General features: G+C 44.9%; 1 protein-coding gene across 4 annotated transcripts in view; it reads left to right on the forward strand.

Annotated features, from left to right (window-relative positions):
• The window catches only part of Snx29 (sorting nexin 29), a 423,868-nt gene that overhangs the window by 26,352 nt on the left and 371,513 nt on the right, over positions 1-26,003 (forward strand). For 2 of the 4 annotated variants that reach the window (XM_060364193.1, XM_060364196.1), the window contains exons 4-5: positions 4,218-4,342; positions 23,843-24,023. In XM_060364193.1, coding sequence (XP_060220176.1) covers positions 4,218-4,342; positions 23,843-24,023 — 306 coding nt within the window. Of the gene's footprint in view, positions 1-4,217; positions 4,343-6,616; positions 6,636-23,842; positions 24,024-26,003 lie in introns of those variants that run through there. The other 2 variants (XM_060364195.1, XM_060364194.1) reach the window with 2 other exon arrangements.

Consider the following 26,003-nt stretch of genomic DNA (forward strand, 5'->3'; position numbering starts at 1 on the left):
TGTAGTCCTGGGCATTTTATTTGATTTTATTTTTTGCTATTGAAGTTTATGGGCAAAGGGAGTGAACCTTTCACAGACTTAATTTGTAAACATAGGTTGTGGCCCATTTCAAATGGTTATCATGTTTGCGCTCTGCCGTGAGGCCTTGAACTTGATTCCTGGTACCACCACCACCACCACCACTACCAACAACAACAACAACAACTCCTCCACACCACCTCCACCACCACTTCCTCCTCTACCTCCTCCTCTACCACCACCTCCACCACCATTATCACCACCTCTACTACCACCACCACCAAAAAGGCCTCACTAGCTAGGCATGATGGCTAATGTCTGTAACTTGAACACTTGGGAATTGAGGCATGAAAATGCCATGAGTTTGAAGCTAGCTAGAGTGAGTTCCAAGCCAGCCTTTGTCTCAGAGAAAATAGAACTCCCTCCCATAGTCCTCAGTGACAGGATGAAGCTTAGAGATGCAGTGCTTGCCTAGTGAGAGTGGACACCTCAGGTCTTCTCAGAACTGGCTGAGCCCCAGCAGTGTCAGTGATGCTGGGGTTGGTGCTGTTGGTGGCATTGGTGGACAGATTTGAGTGCAGCGTGAGGCAGCCATTTACTTTTCCATTCATTAATTCCCTTATTTCTTCATCAGACTTCCTGAGTATCTGCAGTGTGCTGTTTAGTTTTTTTTTTTTTTCCCCAAATTGACACATACCAGGATTATGTGGAAAGAAATTTGCCTTCCTCAGCTTGGGCCGTAAGCAAGCTGGGGGACATGTTATTAATAATCAATGTGGGTGGGCCAAGCCCACTGTGAGTGGTTCCACCTCTGGGCCAGTGGTTCTGCATTGTATAAGAAAACATGTTGAGAGAACCAGTCAGCAGTAATTTTCTATGGCCTCTGCTCCAACTCCTGTTCTACTTCCTTTCATGATAGACCACAACTCTAAAGTTGTAACAGGGCCTCAGACATTGGTACAACTGATTCTATAATGGAAGTGCCATTTTGCATGTAAAACTCAGCATGTAGACAGCAGCACATGCCAAAAACTAAACCAAAGACTTAATCCATCAAGTCCATATAGTTCTGGGAAACTTGCAAGATGTACTAACCTTGCTTTTTAGCTCCTGCAGTTCTGCTTCTGGCTGTTCTTGTTACTCTGAGTAACTGAAGTGTTTCAACGCAGGACACTTGTTGCTTAAAAGGCTTAGTGGTATGCTGCGATTCTCCACACCCAGTGTAGTCACGGTCTGGCTAATAAACTCTTTCTATTGACTTATGCCCATTTCAGAGCTGTCTTCTCTGGCAAATACCCCACAACAAGGTAAAATAAATCATTCTTTCTAAAGTTGCTTTTGTTAATAGTATTTATTTGCAGGAAGGAAGAGAAACTTAACTAAGAACACTGAAAGGAAGCTTTTATTTTATTTATTTGATTTTTGTTTTAATTTTAATTTTTTTATTTTCATTTTAGTTGTGTGTGTGTGTGTGTGTGTGTGTGTGTGTGTGTGTTTTCCTGTATAACCCTGGCTGTCCTGACACTATGTCTGTAGAACAGGCTGGCTCAAATTGAGAGATCTGCTTGCCTCTGCCTCCAGAGTGCTGGGATTAAAGACTTTGCCACCATGCCCAGGTTTACTTATTGTTTTGAGACATGTAGCCCATGCCAATTTCAGCTGGATAGTTGGCTGAGGCTGACCTTGAATTTTTTATATTCCTGCTTCCGCTTCTCCAGGGCTGAGTGTCTACTATGGTATGCACCACCATGCCTGGTTCTATTTGGTAGACTGAACTCAGCATGCTAAGTAATATTTCATTATAAATATAGATCACATTTTAGCTATCCATTCTGTGAACAGCTGTATGCACGAAAAGCCTGGGAGATGTTATCGAATGATTAAATAAAAATAAAAAAACCTAAGACATCTACTGTTATTAAGAACTTCACTCATTAAGAACATGTCCCAGCTTACTAACCTGGAATGGAAATTGAATGTGATACAGTGCTACTGAGGCAGTCAAGCTTCCACAGTTAAGTTAAAGAACATTTAGCAGAGAGAATTCTGGAAAATACAGACTCAGCTGAGAAAATGTAGTAGAAATGAAAGCAGGTGCTTCTTTAGTTTGGTAGGAATTATCACCTTACAAGCAAAGGCAGGAAACAATTGAAACCCTTCCCTGACATGGTTATGCAGGGAGCCTCTGTGAGTGTGTCCAGTTGAGGTACTACATCACAAATAGACAGATGCCTGCCTAGGTCAAATGGGGACCTAGAGAGTGTTGACACAGGATGGGCTCTGAGTTGGTGTCATGATAAATAATTGCACAAGTAACACTCACCTGTGCTCTTCTGCTGTGTTACCTTAGTTGTGACCTGTGTGTGTTGGGGAGGCAGGGCTTCTAATGCCACTGAACCCTCCAAACCTAGGATTGCTGCTTGCCTGCATTCCATTCCCCTTAGGGGCCTGGTTTTATCTGGAGCTGGCCAGGCAGTTACTGACCTGTGGTTTGGAGCCAAGCAAACTGTCAGGGATTGTTAAATGGATGGTTGAGTTTGCAGAAATTCATTTTAAGCTAGAGGCTTCAGTTAATAGCACACTCTAGAGTTGTTTTTCCTAATGCTGGGTTCTGGGCTGGCTCCAGTTTTGGTTTCTGTGGACTTCAGGTAGTTCTGTGCCTGTCCCAGCTTTCAGGAAGTCCTCATACACTTGCATGCCTGTTTGAATATATAGAGGAGTGGCAGACAGGTGAATGTTTAGGAGGGACATCTGCCCCACAAAGAGGGATGCCTCATTGTGGGTGGATCCTGGGACCCGTGCTTTGTAAGCATGGAGTACATGGGGAGCATGTACTAGATAGGCCACTGCTGGCTACAGATGGTCCAGGAAGACAAGCCAGGAGGCCAGAGTTAGGTGTGGAGATGATAGAGCCTTCCTTACCAGGCCTCAGAATGTTGGGAGAGTCACTGAAGGAATACGTGTGAAGATGTTTCACCAGCCACTGGGTGACACCCCTAGGTAGGACTGTGGCAAGTGTAGGGATGGGTGAGTGAATGCTGGTCTGGTCTGAGGGCCTTTGTACTGTCCCCTCTAATTTTCTGCCTTTTGTCATAGTGAGGTCATAACTCCAAGGCTACTACCACCTGGTCACAGAATGTTGGCCTGGCCATGCCCATTTTTACTCCCCATGCCACCCTGGTCTAATTTATTCCAAGTTCTGAGGAATGCAAATGTTTTGTGTGGTCTCTGCCCTTACTTTTCTCCCTCAAAGAAATGCAAAGGCCCTTTCTCTCTCACCTCCCCTTCTGTGATTGTTTCTTCTCTCTTTCTCTTCCTTTCTTTCTCTTTTCTTAAAATCATTCATTCATTCATTTTTGAGGTAGGCCTCACTAAGTAACCCTATCTGGCCTGAAGTTTGCTTTGTAGACCAGGTTGGCCTTGAACTCACAGAGATCCACCTGCCTATGCCTCCTCAGTGTTGGAATTAAAGGTGTGCACCGTGTGTCCCATCTTTGTACTACCAGACCCCAGAACAAGGCTTGGCACCAAGGAGCTGTACACTGGCTGTCAGTGGAAGGGCTCAGAAGGCCTGGGTAGAGGCCCAAGAACCTGGGGAGGACATGAGAATCTAATGGGCTTGCTCTGACCTCATCTCTCCATGGGCATGTTCTCAATCTTCTATTTCTCTGCTTATTGAGAAATTCAATTCAATGCACAGCAATTGCAATTTAATTGAAAATTTTGTCAACTCTAGATAGACATTCATGATGTAATCTCTTACACTGCAATAAGGAACAAGAATAAGAATTCACATGGCAGAAAGTAACAGGCTGTGAAATTACAGTTTCCAACTGGGAAGGCTGGTGGATTTAGCCTCTGAGAATATCATCTTGCTTTTAGCTTTGTAAACTGTGTGATATGAACTAAGAGTTGAGACCTGTGGACTGGATGTAGTTACCACCAGCCCTTCCCCGAAGGATTGATTTGTTTTTAAATTGGCATTGCATCAGCTGCTGGTTGGTACCCTTTCCCTGGTTCCTCCAGCACTGGTGCAGAGGGCATCCCTGACATACGTGAATCAAACATAAATGAAGGTGGGGCTTTGAGAGCTTCCAAGTCTGCAAATCCAGGTGTCTCCGGGAGACACACCTGGCTGCTCACCTGCAGCCCTGGAGCCCATTCTGCTGCCGCTCACTTCCCACCTGCTTCTCCTGCAGGGTGACCTGTCTGTGCGCCCAGTTTGAAGCTGTCCTTCAGCATGGCATGAAGAGGAGCCGAGGATTAGCGCTTACAGCAGCAGCCATCAAGCAGGCCGCAGGCTTTGCCAGCAAAACCGAGACAGGTACTTGATGTCCACTTCTGCCTTGCTGCTAGTTTTGTCTGTCTTTCCATAGCAGGCTCACTGTGTGGGTCTGGGATTGTGCTTGTGTGCCCAGAAATCTATGGAATAAAAAAAGACAAGGGAAAACAGTGTTGTCTGGCCCCTTCATTTAAATGAAGTTACTTTTTGTACCCCTTGTCGCCAGCACCTCTGGGTTTGGTGGCCTACAGCCACGGTGCTTATTATGGTGTAGCAGTTATTGGGAAGCTAATAATCTGTCTTAATTTGATGCATGGGGATAGCATGGCATTGCATAATTAAATGTCTTTAGCAGCACCAGAAACCCCAAAGGTCTCCAAGTTCAGAATTCTATGGTTATCCATTTCAGTGTTGTGAAATACTGTCCCTGAAGATAGGGACACTTGGTGCTTAGTAGGACCTTGGCTCTTTGATAACCTTGGATGTAAGCTAACTCTGTTTCCCAGAAGCAGCATAGGCCTTCGCTGCTCCCATCGGGTGGGTGAGGAAGCCTGCAGGTGGATATTTTGCTCTGGCCATGAACTTGGAAATGAGTTGGCCATGAACTATGGAGATGGCCAGGCATCTCTGCATCCTTCACATTTCAAAGGCAGATGCTTTTGAGACCTTTCTTGTGGGTGTCTTCTCCAGTCCCTGACTCTTCCTTATCCCCATGCTGATGCAAACATTGCTGCTGAGGAGAAACATGCTGTCTTCCCACTAGCCCTCCTCACACCAGAAATCAGAGCAGATGTGTGGGTTGGGGGTGTCTGTGGAAATCTGGCACAGGGGTCTCTATGTACCTTGTACACACATTCTTGTCAGAAGCCTTTATGAAATATGGCCTCACCAGTGGGGCTGCCTGCTATTGGACCTTCAACCTTTAGTCTTGAGCTTGCAGTCCTCCTGTCCCAGTCCCCTCCATGCTGGGTGACACCGTACCTAGTTCTAGGCCTTCCTTATTTTCTCTAAGCTTTCAAGCAAGCTTTTGATTTCTGTTTATCTAATGAGTAGCTCATATTCAGAAATGAATGTGGTTCTTTGGATCAAGAGATTGGTTCTGGGGGAATTCCTTTCACTTCGGAGTTTCATGATGAATTTTCTTTAGTGCTTCAAAGGTCTCCTTTAAAAGCCAGCAAAAAAAACAGACATGGCGGTGCATGCCCATAATTGCAGCACTAGGGGGTTGGGAGCAGCCTGAGCTGTATGAGACCCTGTCTCAAAAACCAACCCAAAGCCAAACCAAACCCACACAAACAGGTAAGGAGGGGCTAACCAAGAGAATCTGGTACAAAGGCCTCTGTCTGATGACAGCTTCTGCAAGCAGCCTTGCCCACTCAGATGTTAGTGTTTAGTAGATAGTGCAGTCTCGTAGCTTTCCTGGGATGCACCCCAAGCCTTCCTAAGTGAGGATCAGTTTGGGCAGCTTGGTAAGATTTTCCCAGGGTCCCCTGAATTTGCTGAGCCTCCTTTTCTCTTTGTTTTCATCTCTTTGTTTCCATGGGGCTTCCAGTGGGTGAGGTCAGCTGCTGGCCACAGAGGCAAGCTGGATCTGGGGTGATTGTGACCTTGTGGGAGCTCCCTTTGAGCTTCAGTACTTTCAGCACACAGGGAAAGTATAGTCTCTGAGGGGGTTGGCAGGATGTGCTGATGGCCTCCTTGAAAACACTGGCTTGTATTGCTCGGATGAGTGACCCTGCCTCCCCAACATACTGAACTTTGACCATCTCCCCCACCTCCTCCTCAGGCTGTGACCTTTTGGCCACACAGGGAGATTAGTGCTCTCTGTTCCCGCACACTGTAGGATTTTTTCTCTTGTTCCTTAGCTCTGATAAGAAGGAAAGTCTGGCGCCTTTGTAGGGTCCTGGGTGCCCCACCTGCCTCCACTTAGCATGCATTTTATGTCTGCGCCTCAGAAGGTGGGGGCACAGGCGCTGCTGCTTTCTGCTGATTTGGATGCACAGCTCTCTGTGCCAGTTAGAGGCTGGAAACAGACTGGCTGCCAAGGCTTCGTTTGTCATCTCTGTTGGCTGCCTTAATTAACCATTCACTGGCTGCTAGACTGGCCTTGGCTGATTAAGACTGCTTTCCTTGCAGGGAGTGATTAAAAGTCTCCCAAGGGAGGAGGCTGGTGGTTTATCAGCTGAGATCAGGTCAGAGGCTTTCTTGTGGTTTGTCCGAGAGCCATGGGAACAGCCCTTTGGGACAGAATGAGAAGCATGAAATCCAGAGAGAAGTGCTGGGGAGATAGGAGGTCCCCTCACCATGATGTAGCATAAAGGCTGTGACCTGTGGCGTAAGTTGGACAGGGTTAACATCTTAGTGACTTGTCAGACAGGAGCTCGTGGAGACGTCTCCTTCCTGACCCTCTGTTTTCTCAGTCATAGGTCTCACCTCACAGAAGGGTAGTAGGGGCTTGTGAAAAACACCCAGCCCAAGTTTGGGCAGCCCACATTTTAGCCGTCTTCTGAATATTTGATACTGTCTTTACCGAATAATGACAGAGCTCAGGAGGCTGCTGTGTTAGCTCTGCTTACAGATGAGAAGCATGATCTTTTTCAAGTCGGCACTAGCTCAGTGGTAGTAACCTGTTAATCTATCTATCTATCTATCTATCTATCTATCTATCTATCTATCTATCATCTACCTACCTACCTATCTACCATGTTTTTTGAGCCAGGGTTTTTCTGTGTAGATTGCCTAATATGTGCGAGTTCATATGTTCAGTCCCCAGGACCACAACAAAAACAAATTCGTTTCCCTATGACGAGAGAGAAGCTCCACCTCAGAGTAATGACTGAAAACAATGATCATGTTGGTGGAGAATGCTGTGTGCCTGCCAAGGATGTGGCTTGCGTTTGGTCCTTTGAGGTTGGGCATGACTGAGTTTAGTAACCTGTTCATCTATCTATCTATCTATCTATCTATCTATCTATCTATCTATCTATCTATCTATCTATCTATCTTCTTACCCACCTACTTACATACCTACCTACCTACCTACTTACCTACCCATCATGTGTTTTGAGCCAAGGTTTTTCTGTGTAGCCCTGGCTGTGCTAGAACTCACCTTGTAGACCAGGCTGGCCTTGGACTTACAGAGATACACCTGCCTCTGCCTCCTGAGTGCTAGTATTAAAGGTGTGTACCACCATACCTGACTTATTTTTATGTTTCTAACATTTAAAAATTGTGGAGTTTCATGTTCAAATAGGGGTTTCTACTTTAAGTTTCAGCCTGCTGTCCTGGCTCCACATTTGCTTGGTGACTGTAGCTGGAGCTGAGTACTGGCTTCTGCAGGTTGGTAAAAGGTGTTTCCCCTCATTCCAGTCATGGTCCACCTTTCCCTTCTGCCCCTGAAGCCTGAGATAGTGTTGGAGGTTGTCTGTGTTCTTCCTTGTCAGGATCAGGAGGTGAGCACTTTTTATCCCACATACTGGTATTTTACTTCTGTTCTTTTCAGATCGTGGTCTTGATAAAGGAAGTAGATTTGAACATTCATATAGTTTTTGATGCCTCACCTTCCAGAGTCCCACTGTGATCTGTCCTGAGTGCTGAATGAGGACACTGAAGTATTTTTTTTGTGTGTGTACCTGTGCATGCATGTGTGGAGGACAGAGGTAGATATCAGATGTCTCTTCTACTGCCTATTACTTTCTTCTTCTGCCTTATTAGTGTGCCTGTTTTTGAGATGGGGTCTCATTACACCTGGAGCTCACCAGTTGACTAAACTGGCTGGGTAGTGAACTTCAGGGCTCCTCCTCCTGCTCCCCGTTCTGGGATTACAGGATTAACACACATATATAGCTACTTTACTTTCTTGTTTGTGTGTGTAAATGCCATGGCTTGAATGTATAGGTCAGAAGTCAGTTGTGGTAGTTGGTTCTTTTGTTCTACTCTGCAGATCCCAGAGATTGAACTCAGGCTTGGTAGCAGACACCTTGACCCACTGATTCATCTTTTCATGTTGAAATAGGGGGTTCAGTCCGCATATCACTTTTTTTTTTAAGGGTGTTGGGGATTTGAACTCAGGTCCTCATGCTTGTACAAATCACTTTCTTACTGAGCCATTTTCCCATACTCAGGGTGTATGTTTGTAACCTCAGCTTTGATGAAGCATTGAAGTTAATCCACAAAAGCATAAAGCAGCTCCATGTAGACTCACTGTTCATTAGCCACTCATGTTCCTACTGCTTGGGGTCGTCACCCCAGCCTTGCCCAGAGCTTCTGTGTTTTCACACAAGGTTTTGTTTTGCCTCATTTTGAAAGAAACTTCATGCCTCATTTGTGTATGGTCTCAGCATTGTTTTGTGAGGTTCTGCTGGGCTGTGGGGTACCAGTAGCTAACCTACCTCCACTGACGGTCAGTGCTTTATAGTCTATTGATCTGCTTTACTAATGATTGCATTGGGCCATTTTAACTTTGGGGCTGTTATGGGTAATACTTGTGGAGCTGTTTTTGTGTGTTTTGGAGGTAAATTGGTGAGTCATGGGGCTCAGTCCTAGACTGGAGACTGAGGTTCAGCTTCTGTCAGGAGGTGGTCTTGTATCTGACTTAGGGTGGTCCACATCCTCACCTATACCTACTGTTAACCTCAGGGTTTTGTCATTTCCTGATGACTAATATTGTTAACTCTGTTTCTTAGGCTTGTCTGCCACCCAGATACCCTCTTTTATGAAGTTGCTAAAAACTTTGGCCCATTTTTCTCTTGGATTGCCATTCTTTTAATTTATATGAGTTCTTTACATATTGTACATATAAATCCTTTATTCCCAGGACATAGGCTCTGCAAACTTCTTCCACTCTGTAGTTTACCTCTCTCCATTAAATGATATCTTTTGATGAACAGAAGTACTCCATTTTCATAACCTAATTTATTTTTCATCTTATCAATTGGAATTATCTGAATCTGTTTAAGAAATCTTTGCTTATCCTAAAGCCACAAAGATTGTTACACAGTTGGTTGAGTATTGTGTGTGAGGGCTAGGACTTTATTCTTCCCTTACAGAGGTCTAACTGATGAAGAGCTTTTTATTGGCTATTCTTCAGCTGCCTTGAAACATCCCTTTGGTCATAAATCCAGTGTTCAGGTATTTTTTTTCTCACTGGACATCATATCTTGATAGCCTTTTAACCCTTGTGCCAAGAGCACTGTTGTGTCTGTCCTCCTAGCCAACTACCAGCCTCTTGGGCAGTTCAGTTGTCCTCCCTTGTAAAAGGACTACCCTAGCTGGGCCCGATGACTGTTACATTCCCTCATGGAAGGATGGGGAGGGTCAGCAGACTCTCACTTGAGTCTCTCCCATACAGTTCTGCCTTAATTGTATGTGGAGGGGCTACAATATATTGGGGGAAAACTAGAGGAGGGTGCTCAATTTCTGCAACTCTGGGGAAGCCCTCATCCCTGCTGCAGACAGGATTTCCAGGGTTGGCCTATTGGGGTGGGGAGAGAGGCACTTACAAGTAAGGAATCCATCCCCTGTGCTCTATAAGCTCATTGTTTCCCCAGAGTGAACTTTGGTAGAATCATGCCTCAATTTGTCATTGGCACCTTAGGAAGAGAGGTAAACAATGTGTCATAGTTAGGGTTTCTAGTGCTGCGATGAGGCATCATGAAACAACTTGGGGAGGAAAGGGTTTATTCAGCTTATACTTCCACATTACTGTTCATTACTGAAGGAAGTCAGGGCAGGAACTCAAACAGGGCAGGAATCTGGAGTTAGGAGCTGATGCAAAGGCTATGGAGGAGTGCTGTTTACTGTCTTGCTCCTCCTGGCTTGCTCAGCCTGCTTTTTTTTTTTTTTTTTTTTTTTAGTTTTTTAATTTTAATTTTTTCAAGACAGGGTTTCTCTGTGTAGCTTTGGCTGTCTTGGACTCACTTTGTAGACCTGGAACTCACAGAGCTCCACCTGCTTCTTACTTCCCAGAGTTCTGGGATTACAGGTGTGCGCCACCATACCCAGCTTCAGCCTGCTTTCTTAAAGCACGCTGGACTACCAGCCCAGGGATGGCACCACTCACAGTGGGCTGGGTGTCCCCCATGTATCATTAAGACATGCCCTACTGCCTCTGTAGCCCTGGCTTAACTCAAGGTCTTTCCTTCTCTGCCTCACAGATCCTTTGCAGATAATGAACTTTCCTTTTTCCTTTCTTGCTTTGTTGCCCTGGGCACCCTCCAATGTGCTGCTAAACTGCACTGGAAATGTGGGCTTGCTTGTCCGTGGTCCTGAGTGTCTCTTTCTGTTAAATAGCTGGTAAGAGTTTCTACCCATAGCTCCCTTGCATTTTATCATCTGCTCTTTCTAAATCTGTTGAGATTGGGGTCTGTATTAGGCCACTCTTTTATGCCTAGAGCTAAGCTAATTCAGTTCAAATGGTACATGTTCAAATGTATCATTGGATTTAACTTTAAGCTTTTACATAATTTTTATGGAATGGATTGCTTATTACTTGATGTTCTTTTTTTTTTTTTTTGTGGGCTGGGGGAGTAAGAACAGGGTCACCCTATATATCCTGGCTGTCCTGGAACTCACTATGTAGACCAGGTTGGCCTTCAATTTACAGATATCTGTTTGCCTCTGCCTCCCCAATACCACCATGTCTAGCTGTTATTTGACTTTCTCCTTTCCTTCCTTCCTTCCTTCCTTCCTTCCTTCCTTCCTTCCTTCCTTCCTTCTTTCCTTCCTTTCTTTCCAAGATAGAGTTTTTCTGTGTATGCTTGGCTTGTCCTGGACTCCTTTTGTAGATCAAGCTGGCCTCAAAATCACAGATATCACCCTCCCTCTGCCTCCCAGAGTGCTTAGATTACAGGAGTATGACACTACCCCTGGCTACTTGATTTTCTTAAAATTTCTGATTGGCCTACTCTTTGATCACCTCCCCCTGGGGGGGAGCAGCCTTACCAGGCCATAGTAGAGGACAATGCAGCCACTTTTGATGTGAACTGATAGACTAAGATCAGAAAGGAGAGGAGAACCTCCCCTATCAGTGGACTTGGGGAGTGGCATGCATGCAGAGGGAGGAGGGAGGGTGGGATCGGGAGGGGAGGAGGGAGGGGCTTATGGGGGGATGCAGAATGAATAAAGTGTAATTGATGAAAAAAAAAGGCAAAAAAAATATAAGTTTGAAAATAAAAAAAAATTTCCTTTTTATCATTTGAAACAATTGTTTGTCTGGCTTCATAAAACAAGATGCTAGATGCTTGTTTGTTCATTTTTACTGTGTGATTAAGTTTATATACAATGGGCATTTTTTCTTCCTCAAGTATAATAATATGAAGAACTTGTGAATTCTTTTTCCCACCATGGTTTTTATTTATCACATCCACACATATGACGGGCATAAGATGGCTGGGTTGTCTCAGCATCTTTCATTCTCAACTGTGGAAAGCACTTTTGGTGGTTTTAGACCTAAGTGAGATGTTACTGAGCCTGCAAATTCTTTGTAGAACGTTTCCCAACATAGATGTCCTTTCTTTAATAGGTATAGAACTGTTTGGCTTTTCTGCTGTATCACTGGTAGTTTGGTGAGCTGTGTTCTATAACGAAGCTGCCTGTTGCTTTTAACATTTCAGATCTATTAGCTTGGACTTGTTTATATTGCTCATTAACCATCTTCATGAAAGTTATGGGGGTGTGGCATTTTATTTTAAATGGAAGAAGTATATTACTTAGAATTCTGAGTCAGGTTATGGTCAGCCTCTGGAGAGGGCTCTTGAGCTGTGTGGTACTTGTTTGCTCTGTATCCTCCAGGAGAGAAACAGGATCATATGTTAAATATTTCTTTTACCTATTTACTTGGGGAGGGTGGTTGGAATGCATGTCACTGTTCATGTGTGAAGGTTAGAAGACAAGTTGTGGGAGTCAGTTCTTTTTTTTTCCCCCATGGTTATAGGTACTGGAAATAGGTCTGGCTTGGTGGCAAGCATCTTTATTCACTAACCTACCTTGTCAGCCTGGAGAGTTTTTGTCTAACCATCCCTAACTTAACACATGTTAATAAGAGATACATGATTATTAGCAGTGGCTGCGCTTTGCATATGGTTTGAGGGTGTTTCCAAAGGCTTATATATTGGGAGCTTGGCCCTCAGTGTAGCCATGTTGTGAGGTAAGGTCATGGATGGCACTGCCCTTGGTGAGGATTGGGACCCCCAGGGAATCCTCTGGAGATGGTGCTTATAAAGAGCAAACCTGGCTCTACCCAGGCCTCTTCCATATGTGTGGATCCCGAGGAAACACTTCCCAGAAGATTGGGCCTCAATGATGTTGGTGTCATCATCTTAATCACAGCTGATTCTTTAGCTCCAGCTGACCAGGATCAGATTCTCTCTCCCACCCCAGTTTATTTTTATTTTTTTAAAACTTTTTATTGAGTGTTTCACATCATGCACCCAGTCCCACTCATCTCTCTGTCCCCTCATATCTGTCCTTCACTGTTGCTACCCCTAAAATAAAACACACACACACATACACACAGAAATACATGCTGAGTCTATTTAGTGTTATATGATTTTAGGGCTGACCATTCGGTATGTATCAATTAGGGGTTCATCCTTGGGGAAGACTGATTCTCTCCCTACCCCCGCTGTCAGGGGTGGTTTGTGGTTAGCCTGTAGTTCTTTGTCTAGGAGTGGGGCCCCTTGGGATTGCCTCTTTCCATGGTAGTAGGTCTGTTAGTGTTATTGTTGTTGGGTCTTCTTTAGGCAGCCATTTGTTGTGGTGAAAAAATGTTTTTCCTGTCTATTATCTTCTTTCCATGCCCAGTTCTTCCCCAAACTCCTGATGGTTAATGCAGATGATCAGCTTGACCAGTCAAGAGTCATTTGGGAGGTGAGCCTTGGGGTCTGCCTGTGAGGGGTTTTCTTGCTGATGTTAGATGTGGTAGGAAGCCCTACCCTAACCATGGGCAGCAGCATCCTAAGAGCTTGGTTATAGACAGAAGGAAAAGGAGAAAAGCTGGGTGCAGTGTCACACACTTGCAATCCCAGTACTCGGGAAGGCAGAGGCAGGTGGATCTCTGTGAAGCCAGCCTGGTCTACAAAACCAGGCAGCCAAGTCCAGGGCAGCCAAGGCTACACAGAGAAACCCTGTCTTGAAATACCAACAACAAAACAAAACAAACAAAACAAGGCTTCCCAAGTAACCAGCCACTTTAAGCTCCTGCTGCCTGGGTACCTTGAACTGTGAGCCAGAATGAACCTTTCCTTCCTGGGTTGTTTTGCTTGTATCAGACATTTTGTCATAGCAACAATAAAGTAACTAGAGCACCCTCTGCCCAGGCTTCTGTTCCAATGTATCTTTGTGAAAAACTGAGTGGTGGTGAGGAGTCCCAGGGGGTAAAGTGCTTGCTGCATAAGCAGGAAGGCCTGTGTTCAGATCCTGAGTGCCTGCACACAGGTCGTGTGGGACCCCATCATAGGAAGAGGTGGGACAGGCAGATCCTGCAGGCCGGCTAGTTAGCCAGTTTAGGGGAAATGGTGAACTCTGAGCTCAGTGAAAGGTTTTGTCTCCGAAAATAAGGTGGAAGGCCCATGAATTGGCTCAGCTGTGCATTAGTCTTCTGCAAATGTAGAAGTGACTCCTGTAAGTGTGCTCCGACCTCCACCTCTCACACATGCCCTCACATCATATATAAACACACAATAAAAGGTGGAGATGAAGACTAATGTTGACTGCCAGCCTCCAGAAGTGCACTCACCCACATGTGCCGACACCATACACAATTATGGTAGAATAGGCATAATAAAATGTATTATTCTAGCCATTGAGAGTCTGCATCTTGGGGTTGGAGAAACCACTTAGTGGTGTAGAGAGAGTGTTGCTGCTGCAGAGGACCTAGATTTGATGATTTGCACACCTGGTGCCTCACAGTCTGTAGCTCCAGCTCCAGGGTCTTAGACCTGGCCTCCATGGGCTCCTGAGTCACACTTGGTGCACAAATACACATGCAGGTAAAACACTAACACATGTGAAATAAATCCAAAAAAGAGCCTATAGCTCAGTGGCACTAAATACTTCTACACCATGTCAATATTCCTAAACTGAAATGATGTAATTAAAATGCTAATTATAAGTTCCTTCCCCCAGCCCCCCACCCCTGGTAGCCATTAGCCGCCATTCTACAACTGTCAGTGAGCTTGACTACCATAGCACTTCATGTAAGTGAAACTTGTACACGTCATTGACCGTATGCCTTTCAGGGTCACCCCCTACAATGTCAACCCCCTCCTTTAAGGCTGAGGCATGTTACAGCGTATATATAGAATGTATTTTCTTTTACTGGGTTGCTTGTTGGCTGTTGTGAGTAATGTTGGAATGAGCATGGTAAGTAAATATTTGTCCTTTTTGCTTTTACTTCTTTTGATATTTACCCAGAAGTGGAATGGCTGGATCTTCTGGTAATCTTATGTTTAATGTAAAATTTTATTTTATTTATTTGCATGCTGTGTACATGCACCATTGTGTATATGGAGGTCAAGGGGCAACTTGCGGGAGGTGTTTTTCTCCCTTCACCACATAGGTCTTGGGGATCAAATTCAGGTCATCAGGCTTGGCTGGCAGGTGCTTTTGCCTATAGAACTGACCTTTTTTAACAATAAAATTTACTTAATTAATTAGTGTGTATGTGTGTGTTTGTGTGTGTGTGTGTGTGTGTGTGAGTGAGCCTGAGCTCTTGCGCACCTGCATGCACCCTCCTTTCTCCACTTGTGGCCCAAGGCTGGATCGCAGGTGGTCAGGCCTGGCAGCAAGCACCTTCACAGTCTCTGGCCTGTGTTTAGCCTTTGAGGAAACAATTACTTGTGGTTGGCGTTGTGCACTTTACCCCTCTCTCCCAGCAGTGCAGGGGGCTTAGGTGCTCCCCCACGCCTCTAGTGGATCTTAGTCATCGTCAGCCCTGGCCTTTCTAGAGAGAAGAATACACTGAGAGCGCGGTGAGCTAGCACTTCATCTTCATTCCCTCTCACCAAATTGCCCCCTTATTTCATCATGTCTCCCCAAGCCTTCTTTGGCTTAAAAAAAAAGTCCACAAAACTAATAGCCATGCAAAGGGACATGAAGTGCTAGCTCATAGTGGTTTTACTGTATTTTCTTTAGACAATTCAAACTTCTTTTCTTGACCCCCCTATCCAGTTGAGCCCAACTGTGCCTCAGCAGCCCTGAGCCTTTCAAATGTGAGCCCTCCAAACGGCATGTCCTACCCTCCTGCTTGTGGCTTTACCTGGAAGAAAGGGGCAGGATCCAGCCTCTCTGCTGTAGCTCAGAGTATGTACATCATAGAGGAGACAGAGGATTGTGTCAAAATCATGACTTCAGTAAAGCGCTAGTTTTCCTGGGAGGCTAAGCCCCAGGCCTCTGCTTTCCACACCTTTCGGTCAGATACTGACTTTTTGAACCTTGGTCTGTTGCACCTACCTCAAAGCAGAGTTTATATTTTGATTCACTTAGTCCCCTTGGGTAATGATTTCATTTTTATAGAACAGTGATTTCTGAGGAAGCTACATGTGCCAGGAAAGCCTGGCTGTCTTGGTTGAGTAGGGAGGTCCGCTCTGTCGGCCTCTCCTCTGCACTGTGCTTTCAGTTCCTTCTTGGGGTTTCGTTGTTATTGTCATGAACTTGCAAATCTACTTCTGGTGAAAGAAACCTCAGAAGGAAGGGTGTCTGCCGACCATGTGGAGAGAAGACAGCTGTGTTTAGGTTTACTGAAGAAGTAGTTGGCAATGGCAAAGAATGGCTGGCCTCATTGGGAGAGCTGCTGGTTTGCTGTTCCTCAACCCATCGTCCCCAGACTGTGAGGATGCCAATGGGGCCCTGGAGAGGGACCTTGGCATCTAGGTGGAATGCAAGAAACATGAGTGCATGAGTAGGTTCCAGTATGTTAAGTTCTGGATGCTGAGGCAGGAGGATTGCAAGTTCAAATGACATACTGCCTCTGTAAAGAGGAAAAATAGTTTGGGACTATAGCTCAGTGGGCAGTGCTTGCTTATCATGTGCCTACATTCAATGCCCAGTACTGAGAAGCAGTCTAATGTAGCTAGGCTAATGTCTCTTGGGAATGTTGTGACTTCTGGCTATTTTAAAGGTATTTCTTTTTGATGTCTCATGAAGACTCATATTTGACACCTGACTTGTCAATTTTTGGTACATGATTACCAGCTTGGAAGTTTCCATGAGACCTTTACCCATCTCAGGATGAATATGCCTCTTCAAAGAAGATGAAGTAGAGATCTAAAAGGAGATGAGTCACAGGTTTTAGAAAGCCTGCTTTCTGTGCAAGCTTGAGGACCTGAGTTCAAATCCTTAGCATCCATGTAAAAAGCTGGGTGTGGCTATGCATGTGCCTGCCACTCCAGTACTGTGTGGGACAGAAACTAGAGGACTGCTGAGGCTTGCTGCCACCAGCCTAGCCTCAGGTTCAGTGAGAGAGTCCACGTCATAGACTAATTAAGGTAGAGGGTGATGGAGCAGGGTGCTCTGGCCTCTTCTAGCCTCCTTGTATGCACATGAGTGCACTTATGCCATACCCACATGTTCATATACAACACACGTGTGCCACTCACACATTACACATGCAAAAATATAACAGGAAAGATTGTGTGTGCGAATATATATATACACCATATATAGTAGGAATGTATATATAGGAATGTGTGTGTACATATGTATATGTACACACATAAGATATGTTCCTACTTTCTATACTGTTCAACACGTTCCCACTTTTTTCACATCTGTGTGAAGGAATAAAGAGTTGGAGTGGCAGATGCCTGGGTTGCACTTCAGTGCTTAGGCAGAAAGACTGTAAGTCTGAGGCTAGCCACATAAGAGAATGCCAGGCCAGGTTGATATAAATATAGAAAGTTTCTGGGTTGTCAGTGAGGTGTGGATAGAGAAGGAGGAAAGGAGAGATGGAGAGGGGAAGGAGAGGCAGAAGGAGAGGGAGAGAGAGCGAAAGAGAGAGAAAGAGAAAGGAAGAGGAGAGGGAGAAGATAAGGAAGAGAGAGAGAAAGTGAGAGAACACTAGCTGGATTCAGGGGTGCACTCCTGTAATTCCAGCGCTTGGAACACAGAGGCAGAAAGATTAGAGTTCAAGGTTAGTCTCAGCTATGTAGTGAGTCTGAGGCCAGCCTGGAATACATATCAAGTTATAGAGTAAAACACAGTCTCAAAACAAATATAAAACAAAACACAAACAACAGTCAAGAAAAGAAGTAATTAGGCACTAAGTTATCAACATATAGCATAATGTAGAAGAGCCTTCAAAAGCACTAAGACAAATAGCATATGATGCCACTGATGGAGGCATCTGCAGTAGTAACATGTACAGACACGAAGGTGAAGCTACCGGAGGCCAGTGTACTTGTCATGGATTTATGAAAACAAAAACAAAAACAAAAAAAAACAAAAAACAAAAAACAAAAAAACCAAACCAAAACGTATCAAGTTGTGTTTGATAGACAAAGCTTTACTTTACTATTTGTCATTCATACTTAAGCCACAGTCCCTCTGCTCTAGACACAGTCTTGTGGCCGTCTGGAAGATGCTGGGGTCCCTGCCTGATGACATCTGCCTCATGGATTGTCCTGGTCTTGAGCCACAGTTTCCACCCAGTTCTTAGGGTGGAGGAGAGCAATGTGGGTAGCAGTGTTTGGCTGTGTGTTTGCTGCTAGTGCCAGATGCACTTGCCTGAGTTTGCCTAGTGCCCAGCAACGATCAAACCAGTCCCACTGCTCTTTTCTCTACTTCTGCTTCCTTGTGGTTTTCTGGGGTAGCTTACCCTTGTCAGATAAGAGGAGTGACAGCTGGCTTTATCTGAGCCTTTCTTCCCTTTCTGATTGTGAATGTAAAGCCCAGAGGTGTGATTACCTTTTGTGACCTTGAGATGAAGTCAAGACTTTGGTAATTCAGAGCCTTGGAGCCAACTACCCATCCTGTCAAATGATGCGAGAGAAAGATGTCCTTATTTGCAAGGAACCCAGATCTTTAGAATTAGGTGATGCATTGTTTAATTTTTTACATTGCTTTACCTGCTCAGCATCATCCCTTCAAGTCTCTGCTGGAGAGCTGCTGAGGAGAGCTGTTATTTAGTAAGATTGGTCCTTTGTAGCTCATCAGATGATCAGAGCACAAGCCCCATCTCATCACACTAGCTGTGTTCTGGTTGCAAATGACAGATAGTCCTTTAGGTTTGAGAGATCCAGCATTTGAGCTGGGCTCTAGGCTTAGTGCCACCCAAATTGGTTGCTGTTTGTCTTTCAACAAAATGGTGCTTTTCTGGATTGAGGATTAGGCAGGCTTGGTTGTGGGTGGTCTCCATGGTGGATGTGGTGTTGCAAGGTAGTCTCACGTGATTCTGGGCTTGCATGGCCCTCAGAGCTCTTAATTCTGGGTGTCTGCAAACTTCTTTCTTAAGGGATGAGATAGTATTGCAGACTTTGGGTCACCTTGCTCAGCTTTGCTGTTGTAACTGTTACTTGAAGGCGGCAGCAGCAGCTGTTACGTAAGTGCCTGGAACTCTGTTTCAAAAAAACTTTCAGCAAAAAGAAAAAAAAAAAGTTTGGCTAGATTTGTCCCTAGGCCGTAGTTTGCAGCTTTTGGTTCCAGGACTTTTTTTCTTTTTTTTTTTTTCCTGGTGTTTTAGATAGAGCTGTGTGGAGGGGCCACACATGGGCCAGGACTAATGTGAGGTCAATGAGGTAGCCTCTTTGGCCATGAAAACCCCCTCAGTAATGGAGATAAATAATCTTTTCATATACTGTCCGAAAAGATGAACATTAAACCTGGAGAGAGTGTTCACAGGCTAAGAGCACATGCTTCTCTTGGAGAGGAGTCAGTACACATGTTGGGCAGCTCATAGTTGCCTGTGACTCCAGCTCTAGTGGGTTTTGATATCTCTGACCTCTGTGGGCACCTGCATTTATACAATGCTCCATGAAGAGCACAGATCTAAAGCAGGCTGGATTGATGCTGTGTCATAGAGTGGATACCCTCATGTAGTCTGATGGTCTCCCCATCTGCGGGACCTGCCTCTGCTGGTCAGGAAGAGGACAGGGTATGTTCGTCATAGGAAAGAGGGGCACTGCCATAAGCAAGGGGGGGGGGGGTTGCTCTCGGGGCGCCTTTCTGCTAGGCTTTAGTGTAATGACAATACTAACCAGCCGCTTACTGCTGAACACAATTACAGCAGGCATGTTTGCTGTGTCTGATGCTGATTGAGTCAACTTCATGTGCACATTTTATATGTTATTTGCTATTGTGTGTGTGTGTGTATGTGTGTGCACATGTAGCTGTTTGTGCAGGCCAGAGACCATGTCAGCTGTCTTCCTCAATTGTTCTCTGCCTCGTGTTTTGAGAAGGGATCTTTCATTGAAGCTGGAGCTCACTGATTGGGTTAGAATGGCTGACTAGCAAGCCAGGGAATCCTCCAGTCTCTGATTTCCCAGTGCTGGGATTTCAGGTGCACTCCTGTACCCAGGTTTTAAGTCAGGGTCTTATGTTGTATCTCTGGCTGGCCTAAACTTACAGTGATCTACCTATGCCTGCCTCCTAAGTGGTGGCGTTACAGGCATATGCCACCTCATTCAGATGTACCTGTACCTGGCTTTTCATATGGGTGATGGAGATCTAAACTCAGGTCCTTCTCTTGCTCATCAAGCACTTTGCCCACTGAGACTATGTGAGGTATGAATTCTTAGCAATGAAAGCCGTGTACAAAGGCCTGTTAGAAACTGCCAAAGCTGGTTCTGTTAGTCAGCTACAAGCAGGGCCTCTAGACAGCTCACTCACCCCCGTTCTGCTCCTGTTCTTTCTGGCTGTTGGCTTCAGGTGCTCTGAGAAGTTGAAGCCCTGGCATGCTTCTGGAACTTTCCCCATGTTTCAAAGCAGATCAGAATAGATTTCCAAATTAAATTATGGACAGTGCTTGCATTACCAGACAGGTGAGCTGCACTTTAAATAGACCACATTAATTTTGAAGTGGAGCCCTGCTGGGATAATTCTTATCATCAGTGGCATCACTGACAGAACTGAAAAAGATCCTCACAGTAAGCAATTTGCAAGCTTGAATGGTGAAAACATGCTTTATAGTAAAGTGTTCCTGGTATTCAAGGCCGGGGGGAGGTCACTGCATTTTTTTTTTTTTTTTTTTGAGAAGACAGGATGCCAGTGAGAATCACTTGATGTTAAAGGCCTTACTGGCTGAGGGTGGTATGCTCTCCAGAGTCCCCTGTGCTGGTGTTTGAATGTAACTTTTCTTGGCCTTTTTGTAGTAGATAGGGAAATGATGGCAAGCCAAGGAGTGACTCCACCTAAGTATAGTTTAATGAACCAGTGAGTTTATTGGGGTTCCTTACAGAAGCATGGCTGACTCAGGGAAGCTGTATCATGGAAAAGCTGCTCCAGCATGGTTGATGACTCAACAAAGCTGCATTCCTGGGGCTTGCTGTTCAACTTGCAGACAGCTCCACTGAAGAGTGTCCTCTCCTCAGCAGGTGTTTGCTGCCTTTATGACTCTGAATCTTGTAACTTTCAGGAGCTTCCTTAGCCTCATAAGTCTTTAGAATCTCACTCCATCTGGAGAGGATGGTTCAGTTTGTAGGAACTAGCGGAGAGGCAGAGAAGGGTCTGTAGCCTCTTTTGTGTGGTTATATAGTCCAGTGAATTTGCCATGTGACATCTGAGAGTGAACTGCACTTTCTCTTTCATCCTGGGAAGTTTCTTCTGAGAAATGAAGCTAGTGAGATGGTTCAGCTGAAGAGGCTCTTGTCACCAAGCCTGACAACCTGAGTTCAGTTTCTGGGACCCACGTGCTAGAAGGAGAAAACTGACTCTTGCAAGCTATATTCTGATGTTTGCACACGTGTTGTACTAGACATACACACCCTAAATAAACATACGTAACAAAGTAAAAAGACCTGGAAGGATGACTGGGTTCCCAAATATCTACACACTCATATACACACATTTAGGTGCTACTGATCCAGAAAGGGAAAGAGAAGCCTACACAACACTTGTTAGCCGTGGGTATTGGTTATCTCCTGTCTGGCTGCCGTTGTTGAATGGCCTGTGTCTGCCTTGTGCTCAGCACCCTACCTGCCCTTTCCTCCAACTAACCGAAAATCTCAGGCCACTTACTCTGTGCTCATAGGACAGGAACCTGAGGTTTAGCACAGTTCCGTGCCTACCCAAGGCTATGTAGCTGTGAGTGATCTTGTCACCTGTTCGTCCTGCTGTACATGTAGTTTCTCACAGATGAGTCCTTGTTCTCCTGGCTAGGCACACTCAGGGCTCACTAGAGTGGTGCGGTTAGCCTAGGTCAGTTCAACTGAAGTATCAGAGTATTAGATCAAGCTTTTCTTAATTTGGGGTGTGGTCTTTGGAGCTGTGCATATTTGCATTCTTTGGGAAGGAAACCTTGATGACTCTAAATGTTCTCAGGGGAGTCTGCAAACTTGTTTGGCTACTGGATTGAGAGCTGAGTCTTGGGATTGGAGAGATAGCCCAGTGTGGGTTTGGAGAGATGGCACAGTGGTTATGAACACTGGCTGGAGCCAGGCGCAGTGGCGTATACCACTTAGCACACAGCACTTGGGCAGTCAGATCTCTGTGAATTCAAGGTCAACCTGGTCTACAAAGAGAATCTAGGGCAGCCAGGGCTACATAGAGAAACTGTCTTGAAAAACTTAAAAAAAAAAGTTAAAAAAAAGAGAAAAGAACACTGGCAGGTCTTCTAGAGGACATGGGTTCAATTCCTAGCATCCACATGGTAGCTCACAGCTGTGTGTAACTCCAGCTCTGGAGGATCTGGCACCCTCATATAGATATGCGGGCAAAACAGTAATGCACATGCAATAATTAATAATAATAATAAATGATAGTGATAAAATAAATAAGTTAAAAAAAGCTGGATTTGGCAGCAGAGGCATGGCTCTGCCCCCCTTAGAAATCAGACTGTGAATTTGCTCATTTGAAGATATCAGAGGCAAAATATGATTTGAGTGGCTTGTGTTTGGCACTATACTTCCGCTCACCTGTGCTGCTTATTAACATTCATATTAACTACACAGGACTTGTCCAGGCTTTGCCTTCGAATAAGAGGGCCTTGGTTTGAGTGAGGTCAATTATGAAATGTTTTGGCAATGGCTGGTATACAATTAATACTCAAGAGCTAATAACTGTCATTGCAGTACTGATCATAACATGAAGAAGGGTCGATGAGCCAACATTGTAAAGAAAATCAACCACAAAATGAGGTGTACCCTAGGATTTAAACTCCTAAGTAATTTGTGCATGTGGGTAAGAAAGGTAGACCTGAAGAAAGGTCAGTAAGGACAGCTAGCTGCATACAGCTCAACACAACCTTATCAAGGCCTTCCTGTAGCCTTAAATTTGTTCCTGTCCTTCTACCAAGTAGTTCATTATTTGGGAAGCTCCCCTGAGGATCTAGGAATGAGGGCTATTATTCATGATCAAGGATGTTCTTTGCTGTGTGAGGGAAAGCAAATTCTTTGTAATCAAGATGGAGCTAAATTATGTCCCACCAGGAAGCTGCCAGAAATCACCTTCAACATTAAGAAGACTGAGTGAATAAGTAATAGTACAAAATTGTTCTGAGGACTTTTGAATCTGGAAAATATTCACAATTTAGAAAGAACTGAATCAAGATACAGAATTACATGTATGTATGTATGTATATATATACATATACATATACAACAATACACTATGTAGGTTTTTGGTTTTGTTCGGCTGGGCTGGGATGAGATGGGATTGTGCTATGTTGCCCAGGTTAACTTTGAACTCCTTGCTTTGCTTAAGCTATCTTCTTGCCTCAGCTACTTCATTAGCCAGACCGCAGGTCCATGGCACCATGTGTGGCTTAAAGAGATCGATTCTCATGGTCCTGGGAGCTGAAACTTCAAGGTCAGTTTCATGGGCTAACATTGCAGGATGACAATGGCAGGCTGGTTCCTGCTGGTACTACAGGAGAGCAGCTATTCTCACCTCTCTTTGCTTCTGCTGGCTGCTGTCATTCTTTGCAAGTGACCACATCATTCTAATCTTTGCTCTCCTAGTCACATGACCTTCTTTCCTCTGGGTCAGTTTCTCTGTCTTTTTATGAAGACACTTGTTAATATGTTGTGTCCACAGGGATTGCCATCATCAGAGTTGCCAAGAGTCCTTTGCTTCATCAGGCTACGTTCACAGGTTCTAGAGACAAGAGTATAGTTATGTTTGAGGACATAATTTAGCAGCCACAAATATTGATTTTTGTATTAAAAAGGTGCAAGGAAAAAAAAAAAAGACTGGCTGGAATGTTTTGAAAATGTTAACTAAGAATGGGTGGGTGGGGAGTTTAAGGCCCTGTTTACTTTTGATTATTCCTTTGTTCTATGTTGTCTGTGCTAAGGAAGTTTGCTATTTACACTCCATGAAGTTGCCTAATGACCATTACTCTGAAGACAACAGCTTTCGGCCCAGTGACACACTGCTGCCTTCTTTTTGCAGAGCCTGTGTTCTGGTTCTACGTGAAGGAGGTCCTCAACAAGCACGAGCTGCAACGCTTCTACTCCCTGCACCACATCACGGCAGATGTGGGCCGAGGCCGGGCCTGGTTACGCTGTGCCCTCAATGAGCACTCCCTCGAGCGCTACCTGCACATGCTCCTGGCTGACCGCGCCAGGCTCAGGTACCCAGCAGAATGGCCCCGAACAAGCTGGAGACAGACTTTCCTAGTCCCCATCAGGGGCAAAAGGGGCTTCTACACTGTAGCCCTGCCAGCTACTCCCTGGGTGTGAGAACAGATGCCATCATGCCTAGAAGGGGCTCGGAGGGGAACCCAAGTAGCCAGCACTCTATCAGTGCTTGCTGTGACCAAGGCTTGGACACAGATAGCTGTTGCCCTTGGACACAGACTGCCCCTCACTCCATGGAGTTTTAATTTGGGATTCTTCAGTAAATTGACTGAAAGATGTGGAAGCATCTTGTCCTATTGTTTATTTTGAGACAAGATCTCACATGTAGTTTAGGCTGGCCTGGAACTCACTGTGTAACCCAGGCTGGCCTTTTTCTCTAGTGCTGGGATTAGAGGTCTGTAAGACCAGGCCTGCTCATAATATGAGACATTAGGGAAGGAAGTGATTTGTTTTTGTTAAAAGCTTCATTTGACCATGTTTTTTTAAAAAATATTTTTTATTAATTTCAGTTTATTCACTTTGTATCCCAGCTGTAGCCCCTTCCTTCATCCCCTCCCAATCCCACCCTCCCTACCTCTTCTTCTCCAATGCCCTGCCCCCAGTCACTGATAGGAGAGGTTCTTCTCCCCTTCCATCTGACCCTAGTCTATCAGGTCTTATCAGGACTGGCTGCATTGTCTTCCTCTGTAGCCTGGTACAGCTGCTCCCCTCTCAGGGGGAGGTGATCAAAGAGTCAGCCCCTGAGTTCATGTCAGAGACAGTCCCTGTTCCCCTTACTAGGGAACCCTCTTGGACACTGAGCTGCCATGGGCTACATCTGTGCAGGGGTTCTAGGGTATCTCTATGTATGGTCCTTGTTTGGGAGTATCAGTCTCAGAAAAGACCACTGTGCCCAGATATTTTGGTTCTGTTGCTCAACTTGTGGAGCTCCTGTCCCCTCCAGGTCTTACTAACTCCCCCTTCTTTCATATGATTCCCTGCACTCTGCCCAAAGTTTGGCTAGGAATCTCAGCATCTGCTTTGATACCCTGCTGAGTAGAGTCTTTCAGAGGCCCTCTGTGGTAGGCTCCTGTCACGTTCCCTGTTTTCTCCCTCTTCTGATGTCCATCCCGTTTGCCTTTCTGAATGAAGATTGAGCATAAAACCTCCAGTCTCTGAAGAAAGAATTAGAAGAAGATATCAGAAGATGGAAATATCTCCCATGCTTGTGGCTTGGCAAGATTAACATACTAAAAATGGCCATCTTACCAAAAGCAATCTACAGATTCAGTGCAATTCTCATCAAATTACCAACACAATTGTTTACAGACCATGAAAGAAAAATTCTCAACTTCATATGGAATAACAAGAAACCAAGAATCACTAAAACAATCCTCTACAATAACAGATCTTCTGGAGGTACCTCCATCCCTGATCTCAAGCTGTACAGTACAGCAACAGTAATAAAAATTGCATGGTACTGGCATAGAAACTGGCTGGTAGATCAATGTAATTGAATAGAAGACCCAGAAATAAACCCACACACTTGTGGACACCTGATTTTTGACAAAGATGCCAAAACCATACAATTTTTTTTTTGAGCATAAAGTTTACTCAGGTCATGTTGTGCTGTAGCAACACTTGAGAATCCTCAGGAGCCTGAGTTGGCCACTTTTATATCTTCTTGTTGCTACCTGTCTCTGAAGATGGTAGACTAGACACAATATATGTCAGCTGATTACCCAAGGGGCCATGATCAATCCTCTCTGACCTGGGGTAACTCTGGTGTAACAGGGCTGAAACTTAACACCCATATTTCATTGTGGGTGAGCTAGCTTCTCAGCACCCAAAAGTCCCTTGATCTCAGTCTTCCCAGTTTTTTTGCAGGCTCAGGTCTCCCTTTCTGCATCTGTAGCCCTGTTCCTCCTTCAACTTCTCCCATTTTCTCCTTCTTCTCTGCCTAATTTCTTTACCTGAAATTAGACTCAGGTGCT

Source organism: Meriones unguiculatus, chromosome 11 (genome assembly GCF_030254825.1).
Source record: "Meriones unguiculatus strain TT.TT164.6M chromosome 11, Bangor_MerUng_6.1, whole genome shotgun sequence".
Taxonomy (NCBI): domain Eukaryota; kingdom Metazoa; phylum Chordata; class Mammalia; order Rodentia; family Muridae; genus Meriones; species Meriones unguiculatus.